The sequence below is a fragment of the Eurytemora carolleeae genome, unplaced genomic scaffold, assembly GCF_000591075.1.
Source record: "Eurytemora carolleeae unplaced genomic scaffold, Eaff_2.0 scaffold1623, whole genome shotgun sequence".
Lineage (NCBI taxonomy): Eukaryota > Metazoa > Arthropoda > Copepoda > Calanoida > Temoridae > Eurytemora > Eurytemora carolleeae.
In genome coordinates, this window is record NW_019397510.1 from 1 (window position 1) to 14,916 (window position 14,916).

General features: G+C 31.2%; 2 protein-coding genes across 5 annotated transcripts; one reads left to right on the forward strand and one right to left on the reverse strand.

The window, feature by feature from the left end:
- Window positions 1-5,217: 5,217 nt before the first annotated feature.
- Window positions 5,218-9,328, reverse strand: LOC111714673 (RNA-binding protein 25). 2 transcript variants are annotated; one of them, XM_023489826.1, is made up of 6 exons: window positions 9,233-9,328; window positions 8,364-8,426; window positions 7,739-7,766; window positions 6,695-6,842; window positions 5,920-6,051; window positions 5,218-5,823 (listed from the first exon to the last, which is right to left on the reverse strand). In XM_023489826.1, exons 1-6 carry the CDS (start codon window positions 9,277-9,279, stop codon window positions 5,225-5,227), a joined length of 1,017 nt encoding a protein of 338 aa, XP_023345594.1. In that variant the 5' UTR covers window positions 9,280-9,328; the 3' UTR covers window positions 5,218-5,224. The 2 variants fall into 2 exon arrangements, with proteins under 2 accessions (XP_023345594.1, XP_023345593.1); XM_023489825.1 differs by having other exon boundaries at window positions 5,218-6,051.
- Window positions 9,329-11,029: 1,701 nt separating this feature from the next.
- On the forward strand, window positions 11,030-14,385 carry LOC111714674 (uncharacterized). Of its 3 annotated transcripts, none has more exons than XM_023489827.1 (5): window positions 11,030-11,105; window positions 11,530-11,551; window positions 12,016-12,052; window positions 13,072-13,168; window positions 13,716-14,385. In XM_023489827.1, exons 1-5 carry the CDS (start codon window positions 11,067-11,069, stop codon window positions 14,337-14,339), a joined length of 819 nt encoding a protein of 272 aa, XP_023345595.1. In that variant the 5' UTR covers window positions 11,030-11,066; the 3' UTR covers window positions 14,340-14,385. The 3 variants fall into 3 exon arrangements, with proteins under 3 accessions (XP_023345595.1, XP_023345596.1, XP_023345597.1); XM_023489828.1 differs by lacking the exon at window positions 11,530-11,551 and adding an exon at window positions 11,869-11,890; XM_023489829.1 differs by lacking the exon at window positions 11,530-11,551 and having other exon boundaries at window positions 12,000-12,052.
- The last annotated feature ends 531 nt before the right edge of the window (window positions 14,386-14,916 follow it).

The following is a 14,916-nucleotide window of genomic DNA, read 5'->3' on the forward strand; positions in this document are numbered from 1 at the left end:
TCAATACTTGTTCAACCAAAAGCTTTCATTAGAAAAAAACTAATTTGAAAATACTTTATAACTCATATCCCTATTCTTGAAAGGAACCGGCCATTTTTCCACCAAAGACTTTGTAAACAAGAATCCGTTTTTTACCTTTGCCAATTAGAACCATTTTACATTCATAACAACAGAAAATTTGACATTTTTTTCATCTTCCAAAACTAAAAAAGTATATTATTAGTTGATTTTAATAATAAATTTTAGAAATCTAGCAAATCACAGCAATCCAAAACGTGCATGCTCTCTCTCAAAACCTATCAACATTTTGCCAATTACCCTATTTAAATTACAGCTAGTACCAAGCACTTTGTAGTTTTAAATTGTACAAGGTTAGACTGCAAACCAAAGACGACCCGCGGCCCTGGTCTAGAAAATTAATACATAATTTTCCAATCTTTCTCACACTGAACTAATCTAGTGGAGTAGATAAAATAGTCCTATGATACGCCAGGTACTGCAAAAGTCTGGCCGCGCCATCTAAGCTTAAACCAGACTGACAGAAAATAGGGGCGGGGCAGTACTTGCTGCACGTCACTACACAGTAAGGCCGGTACAAGGGATCGGTCCAGTTCGAATTCAAATTGACCGTAATCCACTGTGGTCTGAATCTATGTGAGAAAAGTGTTTTGAAACCAAAAACTTTTAGTAAAACTCATTTTACTCAAAAAATGGTTCGTGGATAATTAGACTAAATTTATTTTATGTTTTTTAATCAATAATTTTAGGTTGTCAAGTTCCCTGTGTGAAGGAATCCTTCTCTATAAAATATATAAAAAGAGAAAAGATTACTTGGGAAACTAATTGGACTTCGGAGTTCTTTCTAGAGGCGTATTCAGGCAAAGTTAAGGTAAAAATTTTAGTTTTTAATCCAGGAAAACATCAGCTTTACTATAGCATACAGTGATAACCAGAAGGTCGTATCATAGGAAGACGACATTAAAGTAATACTAAAGTTACAAAGCAAACAGCTTTACAAATAAGTTATTAAACACTTATTGAGTATAATGGATCTGTTAACACTGCACAATTGCTGTGCCTCATGTTCATTGAACTATTTAAAGTCTAGAAGTCGACTTCTTCTTCCAGAGTTTTCTTGTTATCACTGTAGGTAAAATGGGTTCTATTCGGATCAATTTCGCGGATTTTGGCGGTTATTTTTTCGCAATCAATTGTAGTTCTGTTTTACTCTCCCAACCCCTCAAAGGCTAAGGTTAGTAAATCTTGAAACAAGATATTTTACCGTCTGTTTACCAGCATTAGCGACCCAAGATGCTCCCAACAGCGGGATATTATACAGCACATCTCATGAAAGAAAACAGAACAAGAGTGCATGAAATGTCGTCTTGAAATTTATTCAAAAATTTATGACAGCTGTAATGATTTCATAATTGTTCTGCACAAAAAGAAAGCTTTTGAGATGTTCGCAGCTTCAAAAGGATGAACACGATTTGTGAAAATATATCCAAATATCATTGTAGAGTCATAAGTTTTTTGATAATTCTTAAGAAATGCTTTTTATTTTAATTCCAGGTAAATTAAAAGCTCTGAAATATGAAGGACAGCAATTGATATTTTAAGCTCGTTTTTCCGCGGCATTTGATCTGAAATATGTTGAGAATACGACATTATAAAAACTCTTGCTATGTATTCATATATCTGGGATTCACTGTAGTTACTATGTCTCTTGGGACAAATAAGTATTCGTGAAAAAAAAAACCTACACTACGCGCCTGTTCTGAATGATAAATCGGCTTTTTCTCAGGCCACAGATGTCTTTCAAAAGTAAGATTAATATCAATGAATAGCTAATAGACTATTTTGGTTACCCTCAAATTACCCAAATAAGTGAACGGTCCCTTTAACTTCCTATAAAGTTGTGGAAAATGATAGCAAGATTCATTAACCTCAGCCTAGACTGAGGTCTCCGGAAAAAACACAAACAACTTAAATATCACCGACATTTAATTTGGGAAAAATCAACGTTTAATACAGAACTCTAAAAATTTTATTCTCTGTTAGTTAAGCGAAGAAAACTATTTATACGATGGTTGGGAGTTAATCAATGGATTAGGTGGACTTTTGGGACTTATACTTGGATACTCTATCCTATCTGTATCGGACTATATTCTTCAAGCTGTAATATCATTGTATCGGTGGAAAGCTAATTTTAAATAAATTATTTTCAAAAACAAAAAACTAATTTTTACGATTATACGATTGAAAGACTAAATTTACCTAAAAATCAACTTTTAGATTTTTACATTTAAAGAGATTTCCTCAAACTTTTCTCCGGTTTTAGGTCTATAAATAATAATCCATTCTTTGTATTTAGAGTTAAATAAATAAATACTTTTAAATCCATTTACAGAGTTTGACACAAAAGATGAGACTTCTGAAACGAAAAAATGGATTCAATTCAGATAATCCTCTTTCAATAATTTTCAATAATGTTTTTTTCTTTCTTTGTGTAAATTGTAAAGTAAAAAGTAAAAAAAGTAAAAAATAATTTTTTGATGAAATATAACAAAAACATACAAAATTAAGTGTTTCAGGAGAAAATATTTAAAAACCTCTAGAAGTAGAGGTTGTGGGAATATTTCCCCCCAATTCTAAAAAAAATAAAAATTGAAATAAAAGGAAAAGGAAAGTTACATATTTATTGTTTACACTATATTTAATATAAATTGGTGGTGGATTGTTAATATTTTTCGACGATGAACTAACAATTTTTAGAAAATAAAAATTATAGATTTATTTGTAATGTTAAAAAAAAGTAAAAAAAACTTTATGGAGTGTGAAAGAGATATAGATTCTATGAAAAACGGGCATATTTAAGCATTATTTTAATTCGCGCTGATTTTTGACATTCTTTATGTTTGATTATATCTTTTAGTCGTTTTAATCTTTTTATTCCTTTCTTTGTGAAGTCATATTTGCTTTCTTCGATTCTTTAGCAAACATAGCATGTAGTAGATATACTAAGCTTCATTTAAAACAATCTATGACCTTTCACATTTCAATCTTTATCTATCAAGGATAATTTAAATATCCTAGTTGTTGTAGCTGTTTATTGATTAGTTTAAATAGTGGTTTTTCTTGGAAAGGAAATTGCGGCTTTATGCAGTAGAGACATGAACAGAAATCATTAGATTAGCTTTAAAGGGTGCTTTTCAATTAAGCTTAGACTTTTCGCTTGATGCGGGATCTTTGCTGAGATTTCATGATAGTACAGGGTGTCCCACGAAACATGAAAGTTGGTAAAAAATTTGGATGTCGTCTTCCATACACTGTATTTGATATGAAAGGCTGTTTGCAGCTTATTTAGTTTAAAAGATCTTTTTCTCAAATATATTTTACTTTGAAATTAATTTTACTATAATATGACTCCAATATAATATTTTTATTAATGTCTTTTGTATTAAACAACTTAACAAAAAAGGGAAGAAGACATTGTAAACTACAGGGTGTCCCAAAAAACATGGGAATATCGTCTTTGTTATGAATTAGCATTGTAATACCTACTTTCAAAAGCCATAATATTATTATGTCTGCTATGAGTTTAATTTATGAAAACGGTAAAGGGCTGTAAAGATGTGTCAATAATGTATCCGCAAGATGAACAGTGAAGACGGACAAGTTTAATCTGTTTGTTTACTGCAATTTTCTTTTTTTACTAAGTACAACCGTATGCAGTCTTAAAACATAAACAAAGAAAACGTGAACATAGCAGACGAAACTCTTACAGATTACAGCTTTCTCAGTAGGTATCACTATACTAAATCAAAGAATAATTTGAAAAGACGATATCGAATTCGTCACTGAATTCCCATGTTTATTGGGACACTCTGTATTTACCAACTGTCATGTTTTGTGGAACACCCTGTAACTCCCAGCCCCCCAAAAAATAAAACTGTTATCGTTCCCCGGATTCCTCATACATGTTTTGGCGGATTTTCATTCAATTTGACAGGACTCAAAAACAAAAAAAGTTATTTATATAACTGTGAATCGTTTCTTACACCGTTTCATTGTTATACAAGGACTGAAGTTTTTTATTCTGTTTGCTTTAAATCAATTAGAACTTTAACAAAGCCTGAAATAATTTTTTGGCCAATTCAAAAATTTAATTTTTCAATAGATTTAATGTTTTTCTTTGTTTCTTTTTAAGCTAGATCTTATATTTTAAAATTTTTATATTTTTTTTATAGATTTAGTTTGTTTTTAATTAAAAGACATAGTGATTTTAAAAAGATTAAATTTTTTTAACAACTTTTATATTTTTCTTAAGATTTCACATATTTTCGTCGATTAAATAATCGATGATTTCTATGGATGTGAGTTTTTATAAAATTTTGCAATATTTTTGTTCTAAGAGAAAATGTAAGAAAAACAATTGTGTAGAATTATACAATTTTGTAAAAATTCTCCTTTTTTTGTGTGAATCCGTTCAAACCCCCTAAAAAACGTAGCAAAACGTTTCACAACTCTTATCACAAAGTCTAAAACTGAAAACGGTGTAACTACACGAAACCCTCTGAACCCGACCTTCATTAATGTAGTGAGACAATTTTGAGAAGATTGATAATCTTTTTAATGGTGCATTCCATACTTCTGTATTTCTTAGATTAAAATGTATGATCATGATATATTCACTATAACATAGGATATACCTCAAAAAGATAAATTTTCCAGATTTTATTATGAATCATCCTTTAAATTTCAATTCTTCCTTCACAAAAGCATAGCAAAGTTAATAACTTTATTGATTACTTTAATATTCTTTATTACAGTATTTTGTTTTATAAATGAAATTAATTATTTAAAATAATAATTATTTAAAATCTGAAATATTTTCCTGCTCAGAGATTCAAGTTACAACTTGTCAGCATTCATCAAAGAAAAAATTTTCAAACTTAAAATTCTGATTACGTAATCAAATTACCTATTGCGTAGTAAATATTTACAAACCAGCCAAGTCACAAAATAAATTTGAAAGCTCAATATGTATAAATAATATATGTATCTTAACTCATTCTAAAGGAAATGGTTTATGCTAGATAAATTGCTTTCCATCTCCTTCCTCTTGAAATTCTCAAATATTCAGCTATAACAGTTTTAGGGTGTCAATGATCTCTTCTGCAATTTTCAGTTTTTGATCTTGTAGCTGTTTTTGAGCTTTAAATCATTCTTGAGTCTCCATCAATTCTTGAGTTTCCATCATATCTTGAGCTTCATACAGTTCTTGAGCTTCAACCGCTTCTTGAGCTTCCAACAGTTCTTGAGTACCCAACATTTCTTGTGCATCTAACAGTTCTTTAGCTTCCAGCAGTTCTTGAGCTGCAATCATATCTTGAGCTTCCATCAGTTCATGAGTTTCCAACAGTTCTTGAGCTTCCATCAATTCTTGAGCTACAATCAGTTCTTGAGCTAAAATCAGTTCTTGAGCTTCTATCAATTCTTGAGCTTCCAACAGTTCTTGAGCTTCCGTCAGTTCTTGGAGTTCAACTAATTCTTGATCTCTATCAAAAAAATAATCTAGATCTCTTTCATCCAAGTATTCTTGATTTCTATCAGCTAAGTTATCTTGATCTCTTTCATCCAAGTATTCTTGATCTCTATCAGCTAAGTTATCTTGATCTCTCTCATCCAAGTATTCTTGATCTCTATCAGCTAAGTTATCTTGATCTCTATCAACTAAGTAATCTTGATCTCTATCAACTAAGAAATCTTGTTCTCTATCAGCTAAGTAATCTTGATCTCTATCAGCTAATAAATCTTGATCTCTATCAACTAAGTAATCTTGATCTTTATCAACTAAGAAATCTTGTTCTCTATCAGCTAAGTAATCTTGATCTCTATCAGCTAATAAATCTTGATCTCTATCAGCCAATAAACCTTGATTTCTATCAGCTAAGTATGCTAGATAAGCAAGTCTATATAATATCAGACAGTTTGGATCTGATATATAATCATCAGACTTCTGACGCAGGAGTCGAAATATTTGAACACCTAAAAGAGAAAAAAGTTAAATTCAAAATTAACTAAAAAAGTTTATCAAATCTGATTTATCTTACAGTAAAACCCTTAATAACGAATACATCGGAAGAATTTATCAAATGTCGTCTTGACAATTTTTTTTAAATTTTTATATCCATTGTCAAAACTTTTGATTTTCTGCTTAATCCTATTTTTGTTGAAATCCCTGAATTTTTCATGGCTTCTGATTGGCTTTTCGGTTTCTACAATCAAAACTCTGATTGGTTGCAGTTTCAGCAATTTCCCGGATACTAATGTATTAGTCTAAAGATTAATAAAAAGAGGAGCATTGATCTCGATATCCACAATTCTAAAGTTTTCAGCTCAGTACATATATATAAGCCTAAACTATCAAATCAAATCGTTAGTTAATGAACATAATTTTCTGATCAGGCAAATTGTCAAAATTTTAAAAATGTATCCAATGAAAGCAAAAAGTATTTTATTCAAAGATTTTTGGCGAGCCACTTAAAATACTTAAATTTAAAAAAAATATTTAAATAGAAAATTTTCTGATGATTATTGAAACGTGTCGATGTTTTTTTTTATTTCGAAAACCTTGTGTGGGACAAGAAAAGAGAAAAAACGAAATTTTAGAAAATTACTGATTATGAACCTGAGGGTGGTTTGAGAAGAGCTGAAAGTATTCCGCTAGAACCTTTTACTGGTCGAACAGCTACTACTGGAGCGGAAGTGTATGTTTTCGTTTCTCCTATATCCAGTTTGAGATTAGTGCCCCCTGAACCCAGTTCACTGTCGATAACCTAAAAAGGAGTTTTTAAATAAACTTTATGATTTTATATATTTTAGTTGAAAACTTTTAATTTTCTTTTAAAATGAAAGGAATAAGAATTTTTGAAAAGAGGGTAAATTAGATTCCGATTTTTTAAATTAATCTAAATTGTTAGAAAGATTTTTGTTTGTTTTTATAGTTTTACCATTCTTTTCAGCTTGATAAAACTCAAATTTCACAGATTTTTAAAATCATAAAGGTTGACAACTTTTTTTAGATTGCTCAGGGAATAAGAATAAAGGGAATGGAAATGGCGCTGGTAGTGGTCTGGCATGAGAAAGCCAGTCGCACTGCTTTGCAGACCAGTACTTTAAACTAACACACACTCTTTTGGTACAGACAGACAACATAATTGCAGTCAAGGAAATTGCTACACAAATCTTGGTGCCAATCAATCCTTCTGGCTTTACCAAATAGATTATCAACTACAACAGGTGGCAACAGAGAAAAGAACCAATTATACACGACGTCACAAGTGTCAAATATAACATGGAAAAAGAAATTTTCTCACATTAGTTGACATGTTTTCCAAGATTAAATAAAAAAGTGTAGAACAGAAAATAAAAAAAACACATGAAATTGCACTTATTTTACTGTCATATAAGCAGATTATTTTAAAATTATCATTATTATTAAAAATTTTGTCGGACACAAAAACTAAATTGACACTTGTGGCGTAAAAATACAGCTGTACAGAGAGTGCACAAATTCTACGTTGCCATCTATTGTACTTGAATCTATTTGGGATTTACTTTTACTGTATTCAAACTATAAACAAACACCCAGATCAGCAATATATGTATATATAATAAATATTTGTTTGCTCTGAATATTCCCCATTTTTTGAACAATTTCTTTAAAGGTCACCTGATGGTAGTAATTAGTATACCACACACTGAAATAAATAAAATTAGAGTTTTAAGATATAAAAAAAAAGATTTTCACCTGTTTTCAAAATATCTTTTTTAGACTAAAGTTATGACTTTATACAGTCCCTTAAACATGAGGTACAGTCATTGTGCAGTGTAAACAGACCCATTTCACATAATAAGAGATTTAGTGACATTTAGTGGTAACCAGACGACTGTTAAATACGAAGACGACTGTAAGGCTCAAGTTATGAGCATGGGACACAGCAATCGTGCAGTGTAAACAGACCCATTTTTCTTAATTAATGATTTAACAAGGGCATTGTAAAAAATATTTGCTATGTAACACCAGCAAATGCGTATTAATATTCTGTCGTCTTCCTATTTCATAGTATTGGACCGTACTAAAAAACTTTTTGCTTTGAAAACATTAGAAAGACTTAAGTATTTCTTTATTCACAGTGTCGTTTCCCTTTTGTATGCTTGTAAATTTAAAATGTTATTTATGGTAAATGATAAAACACAATCCTAGAAAGAGTAAAAATTGATATTTTGACGGGAAAAAACTTCATAATTTTCTTTTCATTTCTATTTTTTAAAATATTATTTTAGTATTTCTATACCAGAGGGTAATGAAGGGTGCAGTGAATAGGAGACTGATAATCAGGAGCCACAGAACACCAAACCTTACACATGGAAATCTTTACATTCAGCACATCCATCAATTAATACGTTTGAACAAAGACGATATTTTAACCTAAAGAGACAGTTCATGTAATTTGAAGTGACCTTCAATTTAAAGGGGTACGGTCCCAATAAAAATGAAAGAGACAATCACATTTTCCTCAAGTATTAAATTCTTTTAAACTGCACAGATGCAGTTCTTTAATGAAAGATCATTTGAATTTACTTGGATTGACCGTTTAGCAATTTTAAATGATGAAAAATAGACATACAGTCATGATCTTAAATTGCTTACACGAGATTGCCAGATTGTCAAAAATGAGACGAATTGGAAAAAAATTGGAAAGTTTTAGAAATCTAATCATGGTTCCTAACGAGGGGGGGGGGGGTTCGCGTGTCCTCAATTGAGAAAAGCGGCAACCCAAAAATGTTTTGCGGCATGCGCGCTCCTCAATTGGTAATCTCCACCACCTTAATTGGTAATTAGACAAAAAAGCATAACATTAAATCGTTTATTTCTTAGAAATCTTAGAAATAATACCATATTGATCTCTGGTAATGGTCCTATGGTGTACAATATGGAGATTACCAATTCAAGAGCGCGCATGCCGCAAAACACGTTTGGGTGGTGTTGATTACTAATTAAGGACTTCTGCAGTCCTCCCCTCTCATAACCAGTATAAAGAAGAATAAAGCTCGAACTCGTCTAAATTATGTTTTATTTTGAGGCAACGCTAAAGAATTTTGAATTTCTGATGATAAATGGTAAAAAAAGAGATGACCCGCTACTAATTAATTTCTAATTTACCTAGTTGCTAAAAGCTCTGGAAAAAGCTTGTTGAGGAAAAGATTCATTTTTAAATTGTTCAATTTCTATCAATACATTAAATATGATTAAGCTTAGAGACGACATGACGTACAGAGCTACACACAAAGAATGAGACTTTTCTGACGACCTCAAACTCGTTAAAATTAACGTTCTTGGCGAATTCTATCTTAAATATAGTTTTTTATTAGTTTATTAGAGGATTTGGCCGAGAAAGGAACATGTTTACAGTTGAAGGGAAAAGTGAGTTTAAGAAAAACGACTGAATGAATTCTGAGCAGTCGTCTCGGGGGGGGGGGTTGGCTTAGCCCCCCCCCTCTCCCCACGGATGAGATGAATCTATGGTTTCAAGTAGACAAGTGAAGAGCATGACATATTAAATAAAAAAGTTTTGTATGACATATTAATTAAAAAGTTTTTGCATGACATAATAAATAAAAAAGTTTTGCATGACATAATAAATAAAAAAGTTTTGTATTAAATAATGAATAAAAAAGTTTTGTATGACATATTAATTAAAAAGTTTTTGCATGACATAAAAAAATAAAAAAGTTTTGCATGACATAATAAATAAAAAAGTTTTGCATGACATAAAAAATAAAAAAAGTTTTGTATTAAATAATAAATAAAAAAGTTTTGTATGACAAAATAAATAAAAAAGTTGTGTATGACATAATAAATAAAAAAGTTTTGTATGACATATTGAATAAAAAGTTTTGCATGACATAATAATTAAAAAGTTTTGTATGACATAATAAATAAAAAAGTTTTGTTTGACATAATAAATAAAAAAGTTTTGCATGACATAATAATTAAAAAGTTTTGTATAGCATAATAAATAAAAATATGTTTGTTTCTCAAGCTAACGCTATACACTGGCCTAAACATGTGAGGTATTAGATTATAATTGCAAAAATATCAGACACTGATATTTAAATCCTAAACCTTGCAAATTCTTTTATTTGTGTTGTAACAACTATTTGCCATACAGGGTGGAGTGGAATAAAACTCCATTACATTCAAGAATACACAGGGACCCATATAAAAACAACAACATGCACTGACGCTTACCTTTGGTAGATTATTTTTTTGTAAATACAAATATGAAGAAATCTATCAAGATATTAAATAAATGAAAAGAAATGCAAAACTAGTTTATGACTAGTAAATGTACATTAAAGAAACGTTGATAATCTCTGCCCCTTCTTTTCTCTACCTGCACGCACCTAATCTTTTTGCAATGAAAGCTTATTCATGATTTAATCGAAGAATGAAAAAATGTATCACTTCAATTTCAAACTTTAATTTTTATTAAGAATTAGCTTTATACTACTCGGCTTCATTGCACTTATTTTACCGTTAGAAAAGCACATTATTTCAAAATTATCAATATTATTAATAATTTATACTAATTTTACTTTATCTGTTGCATAAACAAAGAGAAGAAAAAGCTTAATTGTTCTGTAATTTATTTTTCAAGTCAGGGCCTAGTCTAGGAACTAGAGTCGAGGGGCCAAGGGGGTGATTAACCCTTTTCTTAACAATCTTTCTAAACAATAGTTGCGTATTTTGTTAAAAAACATAATATCTAGATTTGTGTTTTAAATTTTTCTGCGAATTTTTCTCATATTGGAAGTATTAACATTTCAGAGTGAAAAGGTGAACTAGATAAATAATGATGGTACAATTTTTATTTAATTCTTAATATATTTTACATACTCTGAATTGCAGTACGGTGTTTGTTGTTGTTATTATTGTTTATTATTGTTTTACATGAAAATGAGTAAATTTAGTATAATCGTTTCTAGGGTTGATAATGGTGTGGGGCTGTGTGGGTATCCTTGTGTTAAGTCAGGTAAACTATTAGATTGATTAGTGGAATTCAAAAAAGCACTCGTATACATACATACATTTTATATTTTATATTTAGCTATATTTACAAATACATATTTTAGCGAAGTTTTTAATTATATGGATAATCGGCCGGTTGTAAATTGATAATTGGATGTATCTAGTGACGTAACAGAAATTTGTTAAGTGTGAGAGGGGGGCGTTGGGTTGCTTGTTTGCATAGAACAAAGCGCTTTGTAAGTTATCATGCAAGAGGGATTGGAGCTACCAAAAAACCCTGATGATAAAGAATATTTTTGTACTTGTTTAATTTTGTTTTCAATTGGTGAAACTTAATTTTTATTAAATATACGGGGTAATTGACATGTATCGTTGTAAAATAATTGCATACACGAACCTTGCAATTTATTATGGATTACATTTGATAGGTTGTTCTTGGATATGGTCCTGGTCCAGGATATTATTATGGATTATATTTGATTGGTTGTTCTTGGATATGGTCCTGGTCCAGGATATTATTATGGATTATATTTATTTGATAGGTTGTTCTTGGATATGGTTCTGGTCTAGGATATTATTATGGATTATATTTATTTGATAGGTTGTTATGGGATATGGTCCTGGTCCAGGATATTATTATGGATTATATTTATTTGATAGGTTGTTCTTGGATATGGTCCTGGTCCAGGATATTATGGTTTTTATTTGATAGGTTGTTCTTGGAAATGGCCCTGGTCCAGGATATTATTATGGTTTATATTTGATAGGTTGTTCTTGGATATGGTCCTGGTCCAGGATATTATTATGGATTATATTTGATAGTTTGTTGATTATATTTGATAGGTTGTTCTTGGATATGGTCCCGGTACAGGATATTATTATGGATTATATTTGATAGGTTGTTCTTGGATATGGTCCTGGATATTTTCTGCAGGATATATCGCCTCGAAGGTTATTCCCTTTTTCACCCAAGCTTAAACTTTAAATTATAAATAGATGGAATTTCTTTTTCGACCTACGCAAATCCGCTTTACTCCACTTCTGACCTACGCCAAATCCACTATACTACACATCCGACCTACTAGCTTGTGGTTTTACAGCTGCTACATGGATTTGTGGCCGCAGCGCTCTGCCCCCCAGGCCTGTCCAAGCCGCAGCGCTCGGCCCAGAAATGCTGAACTTAACCTAATCCTCAAATAATACAAAATTAACAGCTGGCGCAGGTCCGATATTGCAGTAGGTCGGAAAAGTAATATGTCAGAAGTTCAGTAGGGGGGATATTGCGTATAGACAATGTACCATTACCTTATAAATATCGTCTGCATAAAAATTTCTCGTGATCCGTTTTTTGCAGCAAGTTAATTTTTTGGGTCTGGGAAAATGTATTCGCACTGGAGTACTGTTAAGAGACTCCCACTCATCGGAGACCCTCATGGACGTCAGTTGAAGACTCCATTTTAATTGTAGATCCTCAGTTTTTCATCGGATAGGCATAATTTTCGTTGAGACTTCCCAAATTTCGATCGAGACTCTAAAGTTCTGAAATGGAAAAATATACATATATAAAATATTGGGTCTGCGCAATGAAAAATTTTAGGACGTCTCTAATAAAAATTTGGGGATCTCTAATGAAAATCTGGTGGTCACTTATGAAAATCTTGTGGTCACTTATGAAAATCTGGTGGTCACTTATGAAAATCTGGTGGTCTCTAATGAAATATTGAGTTGTAATCAAATTATGAGCCGTCTCCAAGTACAATGATATCTAAGTCTCCTCATTAAATCATGAATCTTTGTCTCAAAATGAAATAAGGTTGTCTTTAATACAAATCTGGGTCGCCAATAAGAATCTGAGTGTCTTCATTCTCCCAATGTAAATTTAGGGTCCCAATGCATTTCTTGAGATCTCCCAGTAAAAATATGGGGATGGGTTGTAATTTTTAGATCTGAAATGAACTATATTTATTTAGGCCTTTGAATCCGTTTGGAGGCAATTCTCCTGGTTTTGAGCTGAATCCATACCTAGCATACAGTAAATCATCTTACCAGAACTTCAAGAATCAAAGGGTAAGGTGTAAAGTAAAGACTTACCCACAAAGACATCTGAGAGAGGGAGAGTTTAAACTTTTAAATGTTTAAACAATTTTAACACCAAGACATTAAAGGAAGTTTTTCGAAACTTGTAATGAATGAATTTTGAAACTTCAATTTGAATGTGCGTTTTCCCTCTTTAATAATATATTTCGAGAAATAAATATGCATTAAATGTGCACTAGGGGTTGGAGGGAAAAGAAAATGTTACGCGAAAATTTCGCTTCAATCTGTTTCGCAAAAATTGCGAAATTTTCGCTAAATAGAAAATACAAATTTCTCGAAAAAATGTGATTTTGCGAAAAAAATACAGCGATAATTTCGCCAAAAAAATTAAAGTATGCTATAAGACTAAATTTGGCAAAAAAATGCGGAATTTTATAAATAAATGCAAAATTTTTACGAAAAAATACGAAAATTCATCAGAAGACTAAACTTCAAGAATACAAAGCTTATTTTAAGAAAATACACCTCGCATACATTTTATTAAAAAATTAACCATTTAAAAAGTTTTCTTGTTTAGAATGCCCATGCTTATCTACCCTATGGCGCTCCTAATCTTCAGCTTGGAAATCAAGAAATCCACGAAATCATCGGCTGTCTTGTCATACGAGGATTTTATGTATTTGATAAAACAGAGTTTCGACACTGCATTGATGCTAAAACCTTGTATCATCTTCGCAGTTTTTCAGTTAAAGAACTGTTCGATAATCTTCACCTTGAAGAGCCTCAGCTAAATGAACCTGGATGTATTTTGTTCGACTATGCTGACCACTATACCCCAGATCTTATCATTAACAACAATGTCTGTGTTCGTTATGATGGTGGGAGAGGGGGCAAAGGTGGAGGAAAAGGTGGTAAAGGAGCAAGTCCTAATTACGTGGAATACTGTGTTGATTTCAAGAATACTGCTTTGCTTACTCGGTTTCATGAAGCTCTACTGACCCAAGACGGAGAAGTTTACGTGTTCAAAGACGCGCCATACTACCAGCTGAAGATGGAATTGCGGATACCGGGTGGTGTCGAAGAGTTTGAGATTGACTACGACTGTCCTCAATTCCCTGATAAATCCACAAGTGTTGAGTTTGAAGAGGAAGATGATGCAGTGGAAATAAGCCGTAGTGAAGGTGCAACTGGTAGACCTTAAGTCTTATTTGCCTGTTTTATGATTTATAAATAAATTTTTATCTAAACTTGTGTTTATTTTTAATTTTTAATAGTTATTATACATTTTTGGAAAGCTCTTAAATATTAGGGAAATCCAGTTTCGTCAAAAAATAGGGTTGTTAAAATAATTTGCACATATGAGCAAAACATCGTTTTTTGCATTTACGTCTTTTTTAAAAAGTCACTTTTCGAAAAATTTTTAAGATTCGATTAGAATTGCATAACATTTTTATTGATGAACAAGTTTTGACACTTTACAATGAATGCGTAATTGTAAAGTTGCTGTACAGTACACTTTCTAAAATAGAACAAAGAATTTTAATTTTTTTCACATTTTGCACATTCAAAATATTTCATATCTTACACGTGACATATTACACAATTTGGAAACTATCTGACCTGACTTAAAAAATATTGATAATTTTAGTGTTGGAAAAGTTGTGTGCATTAGCCATTTTTATACTTTTAATTTGTCCGTTGGTTACTTAATATTTTAACATTCATTTGATTTTCGGTTTAAAAACCCCTTTTTCAATACATTTTCCAAAAAGTGTTTC

Excerpts from the sequence above, each read along its gene's own strand:
- LOC111714673 (XM_023489825.1), bottom strand. The coding sequence starts at position 9,279 with ATGAATCTTTTCCTCAACAAGCTTTTTCCAGAGCTTTTAGCAACTAG. Across the intron at positions 8,427-9,232 it reads CCAGAGCTTTTAGCAACTAG|GTTTGGTGTTCTGTGGCTCC; the intron begins GTAAATTAGAAA and ends TCCATGTGTAAG. Across the intron at positions 6,843-7,738 it reads ATACTAATTACTACCATCAG|GTTATCGACAGTGAACTGGG; the intron begins GTGACCTTTAAA and ends ACTCCTTTTTAG.
- LOC111714674 (XM_023489827.1), top strand. The coding sequence starts at position 11,067 with ATGGTGTGGGGCTGTGTGGGTATCCTTGTGTTAAGTCAG. Across the intron at positions 11,106-11,529 it reads GTATCCTTGTGTTAAGTCAG|GTTGTTCTTGGATATGGTCC; the intron begins GTAAACTATTAG and ends TACATTTGATAG. Across the intron at positions 13,169-13,715 it reads AGAACTTCAAGAATCAAAGG|AATGCCCATGCTTATCTACC; the intron begins GTAAGGTGTAAA and ends TTTCTTGTTTAG.